At 46.7% G+C, this 22,282-nt stretch overlaps 1 protein-coding gene across 1 annotated transcript in view; it reads left to right on the forward strand.

Annotated features, from left to right (window-relative positions):
* The first annotated feature begins 3,387 nt into the window (after positions 1-3,387).
* fat4 (FAT atypical cadherin 4) overlaps positions 3,388-22,282 on the forward strand; it is a 104,932-nt gene continuing 86,037 nt past the window's right edge. Inside the window, exon 1 of the mRNA XM_069716515.1 lies at positions 3,388-8,953. Coding sequence (XP_069572616.1) covers positions 3,848-8,953 — 5,106 coding nt within the window. The 5' untranslated portion in view covers positions 3,388-3,847. The remainder of the gene's footprint in view (positions 8,954-22,282) is intronic.

Here is a 22,282-nt window from a genome sequence, read left to right on the forward strand (position 1 = left end):
CGCAACCTGACTGCACCACAGGCCTGTCAATCAAACAGGCACGCCCCCAAAAACACAGCTATTCAAGGCCTATTTTCTAATTAATGACAGGAGTAATAAGAAGGAACAACTTGAGCTAGAAAAACCAAAATAACTTACGAAAGGAATGTACTGACTTTGAATGTTACGACAGAATTTGAATAGAAGTCTATGGAGCCGGATCCTTTTTTGGAGCCGACCTCTAGTGGCACTCGGTGGTATTGCAGTTTAAGGCGCTTCTGCCTCGGAAGCTACGTCCACTTTTACGTACAGTCTGTTGTAAGCACACAAGTGCGACATTTGAAACGCAGCATAAATCCATGTCTGTGTGTTGGAACGCACACACAATGTCAGCAGATGAGAAGAGTGACATGAAGTGAAAACCGTAGGACGAGGAAAGGACATTAAGCCTGAAGGATTCGATGCAGAGCAACTCAAACAGTCACATGTTTTTCATATTACGACGTGACGTCAAGCAGCAGACAGCTTTACAAACCCAACGAACGGGCCGCTGCACAAGTCGGCTCAACTTCCACTCTGCTACTGTATTCGAATGTGCTTCTCTCCCACGTCAAGAATTTAAGGCTCGGATCAGTGACAGCGCATAAAAAAGCCATCCGTCAGCAGAAGGCAATTACAGCTCAAACATAACAACAACTTGATATTTCTATCAAAAGCATCCTGAGAGCTCCTGGCTTAGCCGGTGTAATCAGGTTAGCCGAACGTCTCCTGCGAGGAAGTAATCTACTTTGATGCTCTGTCTGCTACCAAAACATTGAATCTGTGTCAGTCTGAACAGCAACCACCAGTCCAGCCCACTCTGTAATTCAATTACACCAGTTGACTCACGTCCTACTTAACGTCCAGGCGGCCAACGGCCTGATTACGGAAGCCACAAATTGTCAAATACCGAACCTGAATAAACATTTATGTCTCTCAAAAACCAGGAGGGCTGTAATTATTCCCCCGTAATGTTATTCTGCAGGGTAGATGAAGTGCAGTGCAGGAGTTCAGCGGCGGGTTTCATTTCTCAGATCATCAACACAGAAATTCAAACAGTTCCTCGTCCTGCAATTAGACTTTTTCGATTGCACTCGTTTGACCTGAACCTCAACCTTCTCTCCAGAGCCGTGTAAACAGTCCTTAAAGGGGTGTTTCTGGAAATTATCATTCAATACATTCTCTGTGATCATTCCCCCGCTGCGCAAACAATAAAGACAGCGCAGATCATGTTCACAAGCAAATATTTGGACGTGTCCAGTTTTGTTTTTGTTTGTTTTATTTGTCACAGTTATTTACTTGAAACTACAGACATAATCTGCCTTTTTTTTTCTTTTTTTGCATTTTCTATTTCACGTCAGTTTACGAAATGTGAAACTGCGAGATGGACGCTGGTATTCGAGATGCAAAGCATATTCAAATGTTGTTGCTGGTCTAAAAAACTAACTTCATGAACCAATAAAACCACCAAACACAACATTTCATGCGGACTACTCTTACTGACTGCGTATTAACGGATTACTGCTTCGTAGATTTAATTTTATTCAAATGAAAATCTGTTTAAGTTTACTGTAACTCTTTAAATCAGCATTTTCAGATAAATTAATTAAAGAGAATTCAGCATTTTCACACGACGAGACAAATTTTGAGAAGTTGGCGGTAACTTGTCGTTGAATGTACTTTGTAACATAAATTAATTCAATGGCAAAACACTGACTTTGTGCAATTTCCACATGAAACATAAAACAGTCAGCTGAATGAGAACATTTCCAGTCATGCATCTATCTATAAAATGTCATAAAGTTATGTTTCATAAAAATAACTTTTAGACAAGATGTAATTTATTTCATTCTAACCCCTAATTTATCCAAAGACTGTTCTACCAGTGTATATTTTTCTATTTATGTCACCCCTCCTCTGGATGAGTTTTCTGCTCATAAATGTGTTTTGTAGCCAACTTAAACTTTTTTTTTTTTTTTTTTTTTTTTTAAAGCTGTTTATTTATAAAATGGTTTCTGCCGAAAGTAATTTTGGAAAATGCAAAAGGGCACATGGAACTTCACTTCTCAAATATAAAACAGCAAGTTATCTATCTATTTATGAATAATTTACAGTAATGGATAACTTGTATTTGAGTCTTTTGAAACATCATCTTTAGTATGTTGATGCTAAATTCGAAACAAATAGAAAGAAAAAATGCTTTGGCTCAACACACCTCAAAAAGTTTACGTTTGTGGTTTCTCCCCTCAAAAACTGTTTTTTTTAATACTTGGACATGTTTTTCAGATTTAACAAGCACATCTATACGGTTGTGATTTTGTTTTCTGTGTCACAGTTTTGGATTTAAATGTCTTGCCTCCTGCTCTTTAGAGAGCTTTACTGAAATACTGTACAGTATGTATGTTGTTAGGAAGGACCAGAACTTGGGCCACTAGATGGTGCTACTTACCCATGATTGTGAAGCTCCCTGCACCTTGCACTAAATGCAAATATCCCACCTGATATTATGAGTTCTGGGATAAAACGACAAACAAATGAAGTCCTGATAGACACCTGATTATAATTGAGAATTATATACTTTCAAATAATTCGTTTTATAATTTTTTTGATTATTTTCCACAAAATGACCATTTACATGAAGTATTTCTCCTACATTAAGTTACATTAAGTTAAGTTATTAGTACAGATTTTTTCTTTAATATGTGTATCCAAAATTGGCTACATTTGGTTTTCTGTGATACGTTATTGTATTTTTAATCATTTTTGTTATTTATAAAAGTCCACTTTTCAAAACAAAACAAAAAGTCTTTGCCAGAAATGATTGTAAAGTTCACATTGTTGTAGCTTTTAACTTCTTATTCTCCGTGTTAAAAAAATGAAGAATACTGTATTCCTTTTGTAAAAATACTCCTTTATTGTGGGTATGCTTTGATATTTTTGCAAAGAGTATCTATCACATTTTTACAGTTTCTTCTTCTTTTTTTTTCTACAGGAAACAGAGTGACTTTTACTTCCTCAGCTGGTTGTTCCAGATCAGTTTTAACGCACAATAATCTGATATTCACCTAATTAAAACGCTCTCGTGGCATCCTCACCTGTCTTACTTTGATTGACAGCCTCTTCCACGAGCGGGGAAAGCGGGCTGTGCTGCACAATGGCAGGAGGGAGGAGGTAGGGGGGGGGGGGGGGTTTGAAAGGCGGTGGGAGGGCGGGCAGGAGCACCGTTATCCAATGGGATCAGGGATGGGAGGGAGTTTGCCGAACTGCAGCTTTGTCCGAAGTTACTGGGACTCCTGAGCACAATATGACTGAAGCGTCTGCACCGTTATTCCACGGGACGGTGCGTGGGCTCAGCCGCCTGCACACACACTCTGCAGCACCGCTGACTTACGACTCAACTCTGGATAAAAGTCTTTTTTTTTTTAACTGCATCTCTGAGGAGCCAGGAACTTTCTTTTCTCCCCCCCCCACCCCCCTCTTTAAAAGGATTGTCCGATTTTTTTTTTTTTTTGTCCTAAAAAAGGGCTGTTTGAGGAGTTGAAATGAAACTTCCCTGATCTGCAGGAGTCATTCTTCTTCGTTTCAGAGGATTTTTCTTTCAGTGAAGCAGGATAGAAGAACACTTCTGGAGTACTTTGGGACGCTGATTAAGTGCTTTGAGACAGCCGTCGCTGGGTTTCCCATTGACTTCTTCTTTTTTTTTTTTTTTTCCTTTCCCTCTGCACATTCTCTGGAATATACAATGCTTTAGTGACTCGTCCAGCCTCAGTGAAGTTGATGCATCATCGGCATGGACTCTGTCTGAGAAAGGTGGACTGGCTAAGTGACCATGGCGCTCGCAGGTAGGGGCTCATCGGGCCGCTTTCATTTGTTTCTACTCGTGTTGTGGACTCTGTCGCGGTACTCAGCGTCCAGCCAAGTCCGACAAGAGTTCCAGGTCCTGGAGGAGCAGCCCGTCGGCACCTACGTGGGCACGATAGAGACGAAGCCCAGCTTCACGTACCGCTTCAGCGAGAGCCACAAACTTTTTGCAATCAACGGCACCACGGGGGTCATTTACACCTCGGTGGTGATTGACAGAGAGGTTTTGCAGAGTGATGTCATCAACGTCGTGGTGCTGTCCAGCCAGCCCACCTACCCCACGGAGGTCAGGATTGTGGTTTTGGATATTAACGATAACTCCCCGGTGTTCCCGGACGCGTCCTTCGTGGTGTCTTTCAAGGAGGACGCCAGCAGCGGCAGGCAGGTGATCCTGGACACCGCCACGGACTCCGACATAGGAAGTAACGGAGTCGATCACACCACGTACAGAATAGTGAAGGGAAACGAGCAGAGGAAGTTTCGCCTGGATATTACAGTCAATCCGAGTGGAGAGGGGGCATTCCTGCACCTCGTCTCCACCGGAGGCTTGGACAGGGAAGTCACTCCCTCCTACCAGCTCCTGATCGAAGTGGAGGACAAAGGGGACCCGAAAAAGTTTGGCTACCTGCAAGTAAACGTCACTATTCAGGACATAAATGACAACCCCCCTGTTTTTGAGCAAGACCAGTATCAAACCAGCGTGTTTGAGGATGCAGCAGTAGGTTCAAGTATCCTGCAGATCACAGCCTCAGATCAGGATGAGGGAGCTAATGCTGAAATCAGGTACTTTTTAGATGAGGGGACACCTTTCCAAATTGACCCCAAAGCAGGCACCATTATTATAAAAGAAGGTTTGGATTACGAGAGTAAGAAAGAGTATTCCCTGACTATTCATGCGGTTGATAACGGGGTGCCGTCTCTGTCGGGCAGGACAGAAGCCACGATCAAACTTTTAGACGTGAACGACAACGACCCCGTGGTGAAGTTCAGGTATTTCCCCACCACTTCTAAATTCGCCTCCGTGGATGAAAACGCACAGATCGGCACGGTGGTGGCTCTGCTCACCGTCTCGGACTCGGACTCCCCCACGGCTAACGGCAACATATCCGTTTCAATCTTAGGAGGCAACGAGCAGAGACACTTTGAAGTGCACGCGTCCCCCGTGCCCAATTTGAGTCTGATCAAAGTGGCCAGCGTGTTAGACAGAGAGAGGATCTCCTCCTACAACCTGACCGTGTCCGTGTCGGACAACGGCAAGCCCGTGGCGAGGTCCTCCTTTGCCAGCCTGGTTATTTTTGTGAACGATATCAACGATCACCCGCCCATATTTCAGGAAACGCTGTACAGAGTAGATATCAGTGAGGACATACCGAAAGGCAGCTACATTAAAGGGGTCTCTGCAACAGATGGCGACTCTGGGCAGAATGCCAACCTGCGCTACTCCCTGGTGTCTGGAAACGCTTTGGGCTGGTTCTCCATCAGTGAAAACAGTGGTCTGGTTACCAGCGCTGCTTTGTTGGACAGGGAAATAGCATCTGAAATTGTGCTCAACATTAGTGCCAAAGACCAGGGGCTGCAGCCCAAGATTTCTTACACTAAACTGATAGTCAACATCACTGACGTGAACGACCAGGTGCCTACGTTTACGCAGAGCATGTATCACGTCTCCCTGGTGGAGCACGCTCCCGCCGGCACCGAGCTGGCGGCGCTGTCCGCCTCGGACGACGACCTCGGGGCCAACGGGACCGTCCGCTTCTCGTTTGACGCGGAGACTCCGGCCGGCGTCCAGGAGCTGTTTCGGCTGGACGCCGCGTCGGGGCGGTTGAGCGCGGCCGCGGACCTGGACAGGGAGGACCGGGCCTCCTACCTGCTCCACGTCCGTGCGGTAGACGCCGGCAGCCCCCCCCTGCACTCTGTAGGCAGAGTCAACATCACCCTGTGGGATATCAACGACAACAGGCCCGTCTTCTACCCCGTGCAGTATTTTGCCAACGTGAAAGAGAACGAGCCCTCGGGTTCTTATGTAACCACCGTCTCCGCCACGGATCCCGATTTGGGCCGAAATGGCACGGTCAAATATATAATTACGGCCGGAGACGCGTCCAAATTCCGCATTAATAGCAACGCAGGGAAAATTACCACACTGGTGCCCCTGGACAGGGAGGAGAAAACTGCCTACCAGCTGCAGGTGACGGCAGCAGACGGCGGCGGCCTGCGCTCGCACACGCAGGCCATTGTGACTGTAACTGTCATAGACACGCAGGATAACCCTCCGGTCTTCAGCCAGAGAGTTTACAGCTTTGTCATGTTTGAAAATGTGGTCATCGGGACAATCATAGGGACAGTGTCAGCCACCACGGTCGATTTGAACACAAACATTTCCTATCTCATCACATCGGGGGACCAGAGGGGGCTTTTCGCTGTGAACAGCGCGGGTCAGATCACAGCGTCCAGTCAGATAGACAGAGAGGAGCAGGGCTTTTATCAGCTGAAGGTCGTGGCCAGAGCCGGGGAGATCACGGGGGAGGCCTTCGTTAACATAACTGTGAAGGACCTAAATGATAACGCCCCTCATTTTATCCACGCCGTGGAGCACGTGAGCGCGGTGGAAAACTGGAGCACGGGTCACGTGATATTCCAGGCCAGAGCCTCGGACCCCGACGAGGGCACGAACGGCGTGGTGGTCTACAGCCTCAAGCAGAACCCCAAGGGGCTGTTTCACATCCACGAGAAGCACGGCCTCATCACGCTGACGGGGCCGCTGGAGGTCACGACGAGCTCCTACGAGGTCGAGGTCACGGCGTCGGACACGGGAGTCCCCCGGCACACCTCCAGCCTCGTCCTCATCGTCAGCGTTTACGACGTCAACGACAACTCGCCCGTGTTCGACCAGCTCTCGTACGAGGTCATCATCCTGGAGTCCGAGCCCGTCAACAGCCGCTTTTTTAAAGTGGAGGCCGCCGACAAAGACTCCGGCCTCAACGGGGAGATTATGTATGACATCGCCGGCGGCAACACCGGTGACGTGTTTGGCATTTTTCCCGACGGGCAGCTGTACATCAAAGCGGAGCTGGACAGGGAGATCCAGGACCGGTATAACTTGGTGGTCGTGGCCAGAGACAGGGCCGTGGAGCCGCTGAGCGCCACCGTCAACGTCAGCGTGATTCTGGACGACGTGAATGACAACCGGCCTCTCTTCAACAGCACCAATTACGTGTTTCATTTTGAGGAAGAGCAGAAGAGGGGGTCGATCGTCGGGCAGGTTTTCGCCGAGGATAAGGACTTCGGCCCGAACAGTGAAGTCAGATATACGTTTGAGACTCCACAGCCCAACTTCGAGCTGAACGCCATCACCGGGGAGTTGACCAGCACGCTGCAGTTGGACCGCGAGTCGCTCGTGAGACAGAGAGGCGCCGCCGCGTTCAGCTTCGCGGTCGTCTCGTCAGACCAGGGTCTCCCCAAGCCCCTCAGAGACCAGGCCAAAGTGCAGGTTTACGTTCAAGACATCAACGACAACCCGCCGAAATTCACCAAAGACATTTACCAGGCCTCCATCTCTGAGTCGGCCCCGAACATGACACAGCTGCTGCGGGTGTCGGCCTCAGACGTGGATGAGAACAAAAACGGCCTGGTTCGTTATCGCATCGCCGAGGGCAACGAGGAACGCCAGTTCACGATTGAGAACAGCTCTGGACAGGTGACTTTAATCGGAAAGCTCGATTATGAATCTACATTCTCTTATTCACTAAAAATCATAGCTGTCGATGCCGGAGCCGTGCCCTTATCCTCCTCTTGTATGCTGAGTATCAGCATCCTGGATGAAAACGACAACTCCCCCTCCTTCCCTAAATCCTCGCTGTCCGTGGACGTCCTGGAGAACATGAGGATCGGGGAGCTGGTGGCCTCCGTGACCGCCACCGACGCCGACTCGGGACAGAACGCCGACATAACGTACAGCATCACGGCCACGAACAACCACGGCACGTTCAGCATCAGCCCCAACACCGGCAGCATCTTTTTGGTCAAAAAGCTGGACTATGAAACTCAGTCGTTTTACAAGCTCAACATCACCGCGAAGGACAACGGGAGGCCGGCGCGCTCCTCGTCCATCCCCGTGGTTATTCACGTCAGGGACTTCAACGACAACCCTCCCATATTCACCCCCGGGGACATTTTCAAATCCATCCCTGAAAACCTCCCCCTCTCTGCCTCCGTCATGACCATCGCAGCTCACGACACAGACGCAGACATCAACGGGGAGCTGGAGTACTCTATTGTTCAGCAGATTCCTCGGGGAAGCCACTTCAACATTGACCCGAGCTCCGGGCTCATTTACACCAACAGGGAAATCGACAGGGAGTTCTCCAACCTGTTCGAGCTGACAATAAAAGCCACCGACCAGGCAGTTCCTGTTGAATTCCGCCGATTTGCCCTAAAAAATGTCACAATATGGGTCACGGACCAGAATGACAATGTTCCCAGTTTTGTGTCCCAGAACGCCCTGGTGGCCGAGCCCAACATCGTCATCGGCTCCATCCTGACAACAGTGTTGGCCTTCGACCCCGACGACGGCGCCAACGGGGAGGTGGAGTACGAGCTGGTGGATGGAGACTCGGACACGTTCATCATGGACAGGTACAGCGGGGACATTCGCCTGGCCTCCCAGCTGGTCCCGTCCCAACTCATGTACACCCTCGCCGTGTCCGCCACCGACCACGGCACCGACCGCAAGACCTCCAGAACCGAGCTGACCATTCTCCTGCAAGGGATGGACGGGCCCGTGTTCTCCCAGCCCAAATACATCACCATCCTCAAAGAGGGCCAGCCGCCGGGCACCAACGTCATCTCCCTGGACGCCTCGAGTCCGAGAGGCTCCGCGACCAAAGTGGAGTATTTCATCGTGGCGGTGCGCAGCGGCGGGAAAGCCGTGGGACGCCTTTTCACCATCGGCCGCCACACGGGAGTGATACAGACGGCCGCGGAGCTGGATCGAGAGCAAGGGTCCGACCTCTACCTGGTGGATGTGTACGCCATCGAGACGGACGCCAGCCAGCCCAGAACACAGCGTGCTGAGGTGAGTACACTGCTGACTTCTCTGTTCCCCACAGGTACTGGAAATCCACCTTATATTGTGCACTATTTGATCTGTTTGGCAGGGAAAAGGGGCATGAACTCACCCACTGGCACTTGTCAGAAACATTTGGATGAAATAAGTGAAATAAGATCAAGGTTTGAACTGGGGGGAAAAAAAGAAAAAAAAAAGGTGGTGGGGGGAAGGGGGGGAGGGGGTGGGGGGTTGAGACTGTCCAAGTCAGACATAAAACAAAGCCACCTATTTCATTTGTCTGCTCGTTAATTAAATTCCTCTTTTACACAGCTTGGCATTAAATTAAATCGTAATTTTCTTGGCCACGAAGGCCTTGTTCTCTGGCATGATACCTTTATTGTTCCCATTTCCCCAAAAAAACACACTAGCCATAACAATTAATCTTGAATGTGCCTCCTTTTAATAGTGGAGCAGCCTGGGAGAGGAAATGAGTGTTGCATGTCTTCCGCACGAGCTCCTCTCCTGTTTTCACGAGTCGGAATGTTCTTATCAGCGGTTATGAACTGCACAAATCAACCCCAAAAAAAGGGACCACTTTTTAATTTCCCCCATTGCAGACATAAATCAGTCAAGGCTTCTGTTTCAGTTTTTAAGACCAGTGATGGTTTCTTCAGTGTCCCGAGTTAAAAAAAAAAAAAAATGAAATAAAAGGGAGAGTAATTCATACGGCGCTCCACTGCAGGTATGCATCATCAGTGCCAGTATTACTTTGAGCCTTTGAGCCTGAGGCTGTTTTGGCACTGGGGTGGTCTTTGGGGTGCCTTTATACCACCGAGAACTCCTCCACAGGCAATAAGTGACCATTAAATTCAGGTGACCTCTTAAGACTTTGTGAAAAGATGCTGAGGGCAGTGAGAGTGAAATTTAAGCTGTCCATCTTTTTCAGGCTTTCCCCCTTTTAAAAAGAAAAAAAAAAAGTGGAGTAAAATTCTCTGAAGTGTAACGTGGGAACTCCTCTAAGCCCAGTTTGGGTGGTGAAGGCCTCACCGTGAGTCAAATGAAAAACAAATGTGAGTCTGTATATGCTTTGGAAATTTGAACTGTGACTTGCATTGTTATTCCAGACTTGATGACATATGACATAGTTCATATAAAAGAGAAAGTGTGAGCTGCTTCTCTTTTCATGAAAGGTGTTTTGTGTTTAAAAAAAAATAAAAAATGGCTGATGTGAGAGTTTAAGACTGAGCAGGATGCCTTTGACAGTTGTTATTGATTCCTTTTCAACCGCCCGCACATATTTAAACTGAAATCCAATCCGCCAATCAGTTATTCGTAGACACACTCGCATATTATTGAAATCAAGGATTACTTGGCAAAATCGTGTTAGCAAAGTTAACCTAAAGGCTTTGCCCGGGCCCAAATGGGAATATCAAATGTTCTCTCACTTTGCCTGCAGCGAAAATGGCAATCTGCTTTCCTGCAGACTCTAATGTCGAAAGCTAATGAGAGAATATATAGAGCCTCGCTGCTCCGTTCCCAAAAAACTTTAAACTCTTAGATTGGTTTCACGCTAAGTCTGAACTTTCTCACCCCTTCGGAGAGATGGCTTTACCACACCACCTGGCTGAGCAGTCGATCTCCCCACTTTGAGAAGCGTGAGATCTAATAACTCGGAGGAATTCAAAATCACCCTCTGCTTTTGGAAATATTGCCATGGGATTTTTTTTTTTTTTTTTGTCCTGCGATGCAAATGGTCAGTGGTGTTTTTTTTTCTTCTTCTTCTTCTTTTTATTGCTTCATTTTCAGCAGCACCAACATTAAACGGGTTGTACTCCGCTCCGTCAATGGGACCTTGAAGCCCGGTGTGGCGCACGATAGTGTAAACCTTCAGACTTAGACTAATGTTTTTCCAGTGCAGTGTTTATACACCAGATACCCGGTAGCAACTGGGGGATTATTTCCATCCCTGGGGTTGTGACCCTTTCACATTCTCCATTTTCCCCATTGATTGGCTGCATGAGGGGAAAGCTGGCATTTAAAAAAAAAAAAAAAAAAAATTCTCCCCCTCTGCTGTGAACAACGTGTGATATTTTGGGGAAAAACTCAAAACAAAGGGAATTTGGCTGGAGGTGCTCTGTCGACGGTCGTGACCTTGACTGTCGGGTTACATCTGGGTCACGTAGGGCCGAAAGTCATATTTAGTTGTTGTAGTTTGGTGTTTGGAATGTTTGTCGACATGACTTCATTACCCAGGAATCATTGTGTGTCTTCCTCCCATTTCCTAGTTTGGGTAAATATGTTGGAAAAAAAAAAAAAAAAAAAAACATCCTGGCAGCAGTTGTATCTATTGTTGGTGAATCCAGATTCCATTCATAGTTTGAAAAGATGTTTAAAAAAAAATTAAAATTAAAATTCACTCCAAGTTTTGCTTCATCACATCCTGCAAATGTCCTTGTTTAGAGGGGGGTAGTGAAGCCCCCTCCCCCCCCCCCCCTCCTCCTATAACCCATAATTCATACCTGACTTTACTCTGTGGCAGACTTCTCTCATTGAACTCAAAGTAGTGGTTTCATTTGAGGTCATGAGTGACGTGGCAGCAGGTGTCCCCCGTCAGCTGTTCGAGACAAAACACCGGCACGTCACTGTTTGGGGTTCATGTGTGAACGTCCAACAGCGAAATCATCTTTTAGTTGTTGATGTAAACTAATAAATGAGGAAAAAATAAGTGTAAAGGTCAATCTCAGAAGTAGCTGCAGATCTACATCCACAGATTATTGATTTATTATGAATTACTTTGGGGTTTTTTTTGGATTAGTTGTTTGTTCTATATAATGTTAAAATCAATCATGGCAGTTTGAGAAAACTTTTTTTGTGTGTTTTTTTTTGTTTTTTGCTTTAATTCAAATTAACAGCAAATATTCCTGTTTCACAGGAAGTCTTAAAGGGATACTCCACCCCCCCTCCCCCCCAAAAAAACCAACGTAATTTTAGTATTAAAAAGTCAAAATGTAAAAAGTTTCTTGTTTCATAGAAGAGGAAAGCAACTGTAGTTTCAAATGCTGCTGTGTTGGTCTCCTTGGTCATTTTGTTAAAGTATGGCAATGTACCTTTTAGTTTTTATATAATTTACTAGAATTGAATTCTGGGATCTTTTTTTTTTTTTTTTTTTTTTTAAGAGTTCTGGACATAAAGCAGCTCCGCTATAGGCACAGTTTTACTTTTCAGAGTTGGTTTTCTAAATCTTTCCAGACTTATACATTACATCATTGTTAAGAGTAATCTTGAATTAAAAAAAAAAGAAAAAGAAAGCTCATCCCGCTCTCTGTTTCTTATCCTCCCTGTTCTCTCCCTTTCGTCTGCCTCCTCCTCACAGTCAAACCCCGCTGCCCCTAAAGACCCGACTGCTACAATTGTTTTCTTAAACTCACTGTGAATCAAAATGAAGTGTTTTTTTTGTGTTTTTTTTTTTCTTCGAGGGGCCCTCGCGCACCACATCAGTCCTTGCCCCCGTCCTCTTTAAGGCATTGTTCCCTCCTTGAAAGTAAACACAGACGGGCCTTCCTTTTGTTTTTCCTTCTCCGATAAAGCCTTGCGCTGCCACCCACACCCTCCCCGGCCCACGGTTTCAGGAGGCTTTCTATTATTTATTTTTTTGGCGTCTCTGCCAGCTTCTTGCTTCGGCAGATTTACGAGCGCGTACGGACGAACCCTGTCTGCCGGCTTCTCCTCCCCATCTCCTCTCCTCGCCGGTCAGCCGGACACGTACGAGAGAGCCCGTTCGGACCCGCGAGCCTGGAGACAGAAGCTCGTGTTTTTTGGGGGAGGGTTGTCGGGGACGTGTCAGACGGTGTTATTGGGAGTTGTGGGAATGGAGGAAGAGGTGGGGTTGTGGTGAAGTGTCAGACGCGGGCTAGCACTGCAAAGACTCATGGGAAGGGAGGCTGCACGGTTCAGGATCACGTCCTTAAAGAGATGAGGGGTGGTTCTGCTCACCTGCAGCTTTTTGGACATCAATGCACAAATTAGTGTTGATCTCTGTTGCTTGCTGATACTTGAAGCTCCATTATATTCGTCACCCTCTTTCTCCGTTGGGCCGAACATCTTTTGTGTCTTGGCGTCTCTTTTGTGTCTTGATTCGTGAATCTCATTGGCAACATACTTCAAAGCCTTTCTGCTTTTTCTTCCTGGCTTTCCCTGTGGTTTTTCGGTGATGCTGAAGCTCCTCTGACGTGAACTCAGAGCGAAATGTGATGATTAGAGCATCGGAGGTTGTAGAGAAGAGAAGAGAGGAAAAAAAAAAAAAAACAACTCGCTGAAATACAAAACCTGCAGAGGCAGCCGGGTCAGCGAGGCCGCAGAAGAAAGGTCATGTACAGATGGATGATATGACACCGATGCTGGTTTGAGTTTGTGTATCTGTGTCTGCGTGAGAGGGTATTAATAAAAATTAAAATATTGATTGACTGCGGTTTCCAGAGGAAAGGCTGGACGGTGACACCGATATCTCCCCGAGCTGAGCAGTTAGTGTTCTTTGTTGAATGAAACCGAACAAAAAAACCCCCCCCCCCCCCCAAAAAAAGGGCTTTGATTACATTTGATTCATACACTAGTTTGGTTTTGAAATTTCATGTTCCTCTGAAGGCACATTCTTTTACTAGAGCTGGATGAGGAACGATGCAGAACAAACTGCATAACTTGTGTATTGTAATTCATGGTCTAATTATTTCGAGTGTGTCTTGTGCAGATGTGCTTGAGGGAAGAAAAGAAAAGAAAAAAAAAAGGTCCCAGCCGTAACCGAGGTCGTAACTCACGCGGTAATCTGGCCGGACACGCGCTTTTCGAAACGCTCGTCGCAAAAGGTGACGCGTCCTCTCGGCTCTCCCGGTAGGTGGTCCCGTTTCAGGAGGGCAGGGGAGGGGGGGAGTTCAGGGGGGAGGAGGATGGTTGAACCTGCGAGGGGTGAACTGAGGAGGGCCGGTCGTCTCGGAGCATCTGTCCGTTTTACGAGACGCCGTCGCCATAAAAATTGAATAAACATTCAGTCATGCATCGATGCGTGCAAGGGAATGCAGCCAGAGACACACACACACACACACACACACACACACACACACACACACACACACACACACACACACACACACACACACACACACACACACACACACACACAAACACACACATTGACCACAAGTTCAAACTAACACAGACTCTTTTCTGGAGTTTAGGAGAACATTAAAATGGTAGCAGCAGTCGGAGTGATTCAGTTTCATTTAGATTATTGGGATACTGCAGATTCAGCATGAGCCTTAATGAAGTCCGTGCTTTATTGTCTGCCTTTTTTTTATTGTTCTGGACTGTTTGTTAGTGTTTGTCTTGTTCCATTTATTTTGTGGCTTCTTGTGACTTTGTTTGGAAAAAGTGTTGAACAATTCCGGCTGCTCTCCAACTCAACAAAACGACCATCGGTGATGAATATCGAAGTTGCTGTGTGTGTGTGTTTTATTCACTGGAGTGGCTTCTCACCTCTAAAGTTTCAACTGTAGTTGGCTTTCTCACGTTTCTCTCACATCTTAATGTCTTTCTCAGCGACCGGCTCAGCTCATAATACAAATTTGTCGAACTCACGGCTGAAAAGTCAGGAAAGGGGATCATATTGTTCTGCTGGTGCCACCTTCCATAAAGTTAAGCCGACCGTCACTTTAGTAATGAAAGAGCAAAACTAAAGTCCAACTTTTTTGTTGTTTTTTTGGTCAGGAGCCACAGACGCGGTCAAATCCCACAATTCACTTCACTTTTCACGATTTAACTGCCAACATAGCAGCACATGACTGAAGAGTCAAATTCAGTGTTCATGGCACATTATTTCCATGTTGGCTTTGTTTTACGTTCAACACGCGCAAAATATAAAGTGTTTATGATTGCTTGATGATATGATCGAGATATTAATACTAAAATTACGTGAAGCTCATTTGATCAGTGGTTCCCAGCCTTGACCTTAATTTGACCTCTTCAAGTGTCTGCTTGAGAGTAAAGTAAAAGCCACAGTTACCTTCTTCCTCGCTGTATTTAAAAACTTAAAGGTGCTAATATTGATCCCAATAATTTACAAGTAAAGATTTACCTGAATTTTGTGAAGTAGAAATAAGATGTTCTCAACTTGACTATTCTTCAACACAGCGGCTTTTATGAAAAGAAAAAAATGGTTCCGTAAATAGTTCTGTTACTCTTGTGATCAAACAACATTACTCTGAAGCTCAATTCTGAGGCTGCTCTGTAAATAGTTTTCTATTAAATACTACATTTAGCAATTTCTGACCAACCCATATCAATTTCGGGTTTAAATGAAGAACTTCTGGACAGTCCCCGCCCACTTCCGGTGTAAGCACCTCCCACTTTGGGTTAGGCCCCGCCCCTCCACTGGTTTAACCGATTCAGATAATGGTGAACTCGCTCGTCCCTGCTTTTTAATCATCTGACGACCCCACAAATTCATCTTGTGAGCCGGTGTTCCCAAATATCCATAAAACGAGCATTTTTTTTTTTTTGCTTCATCTAATTCTCCAAAATTCTCCGATATAAAGTGTCGCGTTTCGGTCCCGTAATCGGTCAAATCCAGAGTTTGTCCCGGTCTAGTGAAAGTAAACCGCGCGCCAAATGACCTCTTCAGAGATCTCGGTGGTATTGTGTTCACTTCGTAGCACTCACTGTATTGTCCTCTTGCGGCGAAGCGAATTGTCCCGGTGCGGTGACCCCACCCTGCTTTAACCAAACAGGTTCCAACTAATTATTTACCCGTTCTATTTTCAAACACGGTTTTCCGCTAAATCATCTCGGCGAAGGAGGGGAATGTACACGTGCATTGGAAGAAAAAAAGTCTCTGGGCCCCTGCGGTTCGGCTGTTTTCTCCCCCCTTTTGATGCCTCATGCAAAGTCGATGCAGAACTTCGGGTTAGAATAATAAATGAATGTGGCCAGAGCCGTGCACGCTCCATCGGGGTTTTGCATCGTGGCGTTTATTTTCACATTGGAGATACATTTCTCTTGTTGTGTGACTTTGATTGCTGTGCCTCATTTGGGTTGAGTTGGGGGGAGAGGGTGGGGAGGGTGGGGGGGGCAGTCTTCCCGTCTTATAACCCACATGCTCAGACCAAACGCTTTCGACCCAAATCGCATTAATCTCGGGGGGTGATCGAAAGGATGACCAGAAAACGTCGGGTCAGAAAAGCGGCGATCTGAAGTTTTGCCGAGTCGGCTCAACCGCGGAGGGTTTGATCGGGGGAGTCGTCGAAGCGCGGGGGGGGGGGGCGATCAGGTAGAGAGCTGCGACTCGTTTCTTTTTTTTCCCTGAGCAAGTGCTACACGGGGCAAATAAATCTCCCGCCCGAGTATGACAACATACCCCGAGATTTCTTCATCGCTTCTCTCTCCGTGCAGCTCTGACTGTGAAGGGACCATAAAATATGCCCGAGTCTCTCCAGTTTCCAAAAAAAAAAAAAAATGTTCCACTACTTTCACTTGTTAAACGAAGGGAGTCAGAGAGAGAGAGAGAGAGAGAGAGAGAGGCAGAGCGGTGGGTTGATTTTGGCACGTAGGCTCTGCGGTAATAATGGATCCCAGCAACAGAATGATTTGTTCTTCCACGTGACTTACCGAGCTCTCTAGCGTCAACAAACACTCGAGCGAAAAAGATCCGCACGCAGAAAATACACACGGCAAATTTCCATTGTTTTCAGAGCTCGGGGCTTCACCGCGGTGCCTCGTCGACCGAACCCCCCCCCCCTCAAAAAAAGAAAAGAAAAGAGAGTCGATGCTTCTTTTTTTTTTTTTTTGCACATCTCACTTCCTTCGCTGGCCGTCCGTCAAATGCACCTCCAAAAAGTGACATTTAGTGCAGTTTCGGGCTCCTTTTCCGCAGATCCTCCCACCTCCGGGGACATCAAACGAGAAGTGGGGGGGTTTGGGGGGAAGAAGGGGGGGGGGAGTTCGTAGGCAGTGTTCTCCACGTGCACACACACACACACACACACACACACACACACACACACACACACACCTCATCTAGTGGAGCTTGCGGTTAAGACGAAGCGGCCCGCAGGCAGGATAAGGGAGAGGGGGTGGGGGGGGGGGAGGGGGGAATATCTCCCACAGCCCGGACGGATAATTTAGGAGCTGGAGGTGGGAGGAGGGAGGACGGTGAGCTCTGAGCTAAGAGACGGCGAGGGAGGGCCGGAGTAGGGCTTTAGTGTCACGGGGCAGGAGACGAGCAGAGATAGACTGGCACCGGCGAACGCAATGTTATTGTTACCCCCCCCCCCCCACCACCACCACCACCACCACCCCTCCACCCCCTTTTTTTGTATTTATTTTATGAGTTTTCCATAAGGAGATCTCACTGTAGCTTCTGCTCGGCGTGCTGTGCGGGCTCACTTTCATTAAGAGGTTAACCATGTTGGGATGTTCGCATTTGTGCAGACCTTGTTTTTGGTTTTTTTTAATGTTTTCTTGTTTGTGACGATATTACTTTCCGAGCTCGCGAAGCCTTTGCAGGGTTTTTGTTTTGTCTCTTTTGCTCTCTCGGTCTCTTGCAGGTCTCAACTTCAGAAATAAGCCGAAAGCCGCAGTTGAACTGCAGCTGTTTTCAATTTTTGGAATTGAAATATTTCAGCTCTCAAAATGTCCCTGCGTGATTTTTCCGGCACTCGATTTCTGTGCAAGTTGTTTAAGGCTTTTAAAATCATGCGATGGAGTGTTCGTCGTAATTCTGCTCAGGCTCTTCATTTGACAGCTCCCTGGCCCTCTGCGGGACCTTGAAAATCCTCTGACCTATCTGCTGAGATCTAAATGTTTTTTTTCCCCCTTATAATAGCTGATTTTAATGTTTACTTTCTATTGTTTTCAGATCCTTTCATTCCCCTCTCCTAGAATTATGTACTGTGAATATTGTGCACTGTTATTGAAGTCTTTGCAAACTCCTGCAGCCAAACGTCGTTCAAAGTCGCAGATCTTAAAGCTTCCAGAAATACCAAATTAGAATGAGCAACCAAAACAAAAGCCAGACAAAGACATATTCTGTCATTTACTGAATTGGAATTTTATTGATGCGGATAGTTTTTATTGGATTTGTCTGCAAAATCAAGACAAGACTAAGAATATTATAAATTGCATTTTTTGGGGCCCGCCTCTAGTGGCACTTGGTGGTATTGCAGCTTAAGGCGCCTCATTTTTCAGACCTGGAAACTGTGTCCGCTTTCATGTACAGTCTTTCAAATTAAAATGAAATCCAAACATATGAAATAGGTTTGAAGTCTGAACCTGACAGGTGCTTCTTATCGGGTGTTTCTGTGCAGCGCGGCCGTCCTCGAAGCACCTTTACAAAACCTCCAGAAAACGCCGAGTCTCCTTTAATTGCCCGGGCACACGCAACCCTCCGTTGGGACGGGTTTTTTTGTGTTTTTTTTGCTGCGGTCATTGGAGCACGTAGCCGAGTGGAACGTCTTGGGAAAAAAAACAAAAAACAGCTTGTGGTCGCCGAGACAATAACTGCAGAGCATGAGCCTCACTTTGGAGGATTATTATCTCATTTGAGGAGATTCTGGGATTGGAGCTCTGGGATTGGAGCCGGTGCTGCCGGTGCTGCCGGTGCTGTCGGTGCTGCCGGTGCCGCCTGCTGCTCTGCATTTTCCAAAAGCAATAATCCTAAATATCACCCGACTGCAGTGGATGCAAGCTTGCATCTTGCACGGTATGCTGTGTACTGTTGCACGGGGAAGCCGGCCCCCTCGATTGCAAACAAAAACACAAGTGTTTGTTTACACGAACATTTTGGAAACAACTTGAGCTGCTGTCAGAAACAGAAAGCAGCAAAGAAGTCCTGGCTTGACGAGACGTAACCGCCTCGGTGCAGCGAGGCCTTCCTCTCCACTCGGGTCAGTTTTAAGTGGAAGCAGCTGGTGAGGGTTCTGGGCAGTGATGTGCAGGGTCGAGGCAACGTGACTCAGGCTCTTGCTTTGCGGTTGTGTGGGGGGTGTGGGGGGAGGAGGTGTGTGTGTGTGTGTGTGTGTGGTGGTGGGGGGGGGGGGGTACCTGAGCTGCCCGCCCCTCCACCCTCTGGCTTTGTTGTCGCACAAAAAAGGCACACTTTTATTATTCTAGTGATCTGGAGCTCGCTAACCAAAGGAAAGTCTTGACTTTTTAAAGGGCAGAAGAGAAAGCCTCGACTCTGGTTTCGATTACGTTCGTTGACACTGTTATTTTCTTTCTTTTTTGCTCTTTTTTTTTGTGTTTCTTTTTTTTTTTTTTATTTCTTTTCTTTTTGTTGTTGTTGTTTTCTGTGCAAATGGCTGAGGTGGCCTAATTTCACTCTCTATTGTGTGAGGATGTCGAGGTGTAATTTAACAAAGTACTGTTCTCAAAGTTGACTTTACGGTCTCTCCTTCCAAACACAGGGCTATTTTCACTGTGCATTGCTTGAGTGTGTGTGTGTGTGTGTGTGTGTGCGTGCGTGCGTGTGTGTGTGTGTGTGTGTGTGTGTGCGCTCGTGTGCCTTATATACATGCCTTCAGCCTCACTGAAGTACAACTCTTGCATACTTTTTGCACAATCTACCAAATCTTGGCGCCCCTCGGCTCATTTTATCCCGCTTGGCGTCTCTGGCGCTGACACGTAGTTCACCGAGATGAAAAAAAACAAAACAAAACAAAACAAAAAAGAAAAAGCAGCCCACTGAAAAAGTGAATCATCCAAAACGTTGTCTAAACTTGGCTGGACTGCTGCTGACAGACAGATCGTAATGAAGTTCCCCCCCCCCCCACACACACACACATCCTCCATTTCCCCCCACCCCCACCCCCTCCTCCCAGGACATTGAGTTCTTACGGTATTACATGGAGGGCGATCAGATATTACATTATATCTCTATCTCCTCAGCAGGGGGGGAAGTGGAGGGGAGGGGGGGGGCTGCTGCTGCTGTTGGAGCTTCACTTACACTGAGGTGTGCAGACTGACTGCAGAGGCCTTGTGGGTTATAAAGAGAGAGAAGTCTGGCTTCTATAACTGAGTTCTAAAACCTGATAATAAAAAAAAATTTAAAAAACGAGCCAGTAATGGGCATTAATGTCATTAAGCAATCAAAAACAAATTTGCCATCTTCTGTCGGAGGTTTCTTCGTGTTTAAAGGGACGTTTTTCCTCCTGACTTGCGTGGGAATTGTTGATTTGGTCGGTTCGTCTGTGTAATGTTGTAAAGTTCTGCTGTGAAGACTTTTACTGTTAAAGTGCCGTGAAATAACCCGCGTTGTGATTTGGCGCTGTATAAATATAATTTAACAAATCTTATTTTAGAAAAACAACCGGGTTTTTTTCTCTCTCCGAAGCACGGTTATACGGATGTCCTTGCTGCACTGCTGACCTGTTTCAACTGATGAAGGAAAAAACAACAACAACAACAACAACAACAACCAGGATTTCAAAGGAGAACTTCGGCGCTTTTGGACATTTGCACAAACTTAAGATCCATATTACATTATAGTGATAAAAAAAAAAAAAGAGAAGAGCTTTCAGTTGTCCTGTTACGGGGACTCTCGCTCAGCCTGTGAAAACAGTGAGTCAATCGGGTGACCTTTGACCCCTGCTTGGCACGACTCGAGCGGAAGCACAGCCTCGTTGTCTTGGCAGCTAAAACAAGCGGCTATGTGTGTGTGCGCTCTTAAGTGTGTGTGCGTCCGAGTGGATATCCTCTTTTGAGAAAAAGTGTGTGTGTGTGTGTGTGTGTGTGTGTGTGTGTGTGTGTGTGTGTGTGTGTGTGTGTGTGTGTGTGTGTGTGTGCGCGAGCGTTAACATGTGACAGAGTCCGACGGCGCGGCAGACTGGCAGCGCCGAGCGCGAACTCCGCATGCTTCTTTTATTCCTCTGACGTCTGACAAGGCCGAGGCTCTGTTGGTAATGATGTGGTTATTACTTCCCATCATGCCTCGCTGCGGGCCGAGCCGTAAAACAGCGGCGGTGTACTTCTCTGTGGTGTCGAGGCCGGCCCTTCATGTCCTCATTCACAAAACCGTCCTCTCAAAGATGACACTTTTTTTTTTTTTTTTCGCTTTTTCACGTCTCGGGACGGGATTGTTTTGAAAAAAAAAAATGTTGCATTGGCAAAAAAACAACAACAACAACATAGTTTCAGGATCAAAAGATTATCGTGTTTTGTCGATGAGGTAATACAAAAAAAAGAAAAGTATTTAATGAGGAAAATGTCCAAACTTGGTGTCAATATTTCCAGGACACAAGAAAAGCTTTTCTCGTTCCCGGCTGCCTTTTAGCTTCCCGTCTCCATTTTTATCAGGATGCTCATCGTTTTTTTTGTAACTTGAAGCAACCGATAAAAATGTCGCAGTTTTGATCAACTGACGGTCGTAATTGGACGCGTATACTCGCGAACCAACGGAGAAGCGTCTCCCGACGTCGCTCAGGCCGACGCCGTGTCCCGTTTTCAGTAGTTGCTGTCCTCGGTGGAAAGGTTCTGATGAAGCGAGTTATCGACGTTCGCCCGTAGTTGGTGAACCGCGGTCGACCATTCGGCGGCTGAAGAGTCAGATAATATTCCCCGGATGGAGTTGTGACCAAAAACAATTCTCAAATTTGGCACCCCCTGGTGGTCATAATGAAAAACAGACACTATGGCAGATAGAATAAAGAGCAAACTGTAACAAAATAAAAATGGTCAGTTAAAGGATGTACTTTTTCTTCCAAAAAAAAAATGTAAATGCCAGCTAAATTTTTTAAAGATGTTTTAATGACAACATTTTTTTGTAGGTTGTACATTTGTTTTGTTTTTTCCCCCTTTTGAATTCTAGAGTCTCCTCTCTGGGAATTAAACTCCACATGGAAATCAATGCGTACCAGGGCACGGGCATCACATTTCCAATCGTCTTTGAAACGTAAGATTTATTCGCAGACTTTATATGCGGCCCCCGCCGGTGAGTTTGCACGAGCAAACTCTATTTAGGCTGCGAGGGGGGGGGGCCCGTAGTGTTTCCCCGGGTCCTGGAGCGATGCCAACTGTGGTCATATGGAACCGGTTTGATTCCCTGACTGTCAAAGCCCCCCCCCCCGTCCCCCACCAACACCACCACCACCACCACCACCAATCCCCCCCAAGAGTACGAGTCCATATGGAGGCTGCGTGGACGCGGAGCTGTTCGGTATTAACACGACAACGACGTCAGTCGCACACAAGAGTTCGGACTCTTATCACACCCCCCCCCCCCCACCCTCCCACCCAACTCGGGAGTCGAGATGACAAAGAGGGCGTTTCACATTAGGATATTTCTTGAGTTGACTGTAGACATGTCTGGGGTGGAGG

This window comes from Brachyistius frenatus, unplaced genomic scaffold, assembly GCF_029030835.1.
Source record: "Brachyistius frenatus isolate BFR_SWC_R1_liver_20210118 unplaced genomic scaffold, ASM2903083v1 Contig_158, whole genome shotgun sequence".
NCBI classification, from domain to species: domain Eukaryota; kingdom Metazoa; phylum Chordata; class Actinopteri; family Embiotocidae; genus Brachyistius; species Brachyistius frenatus.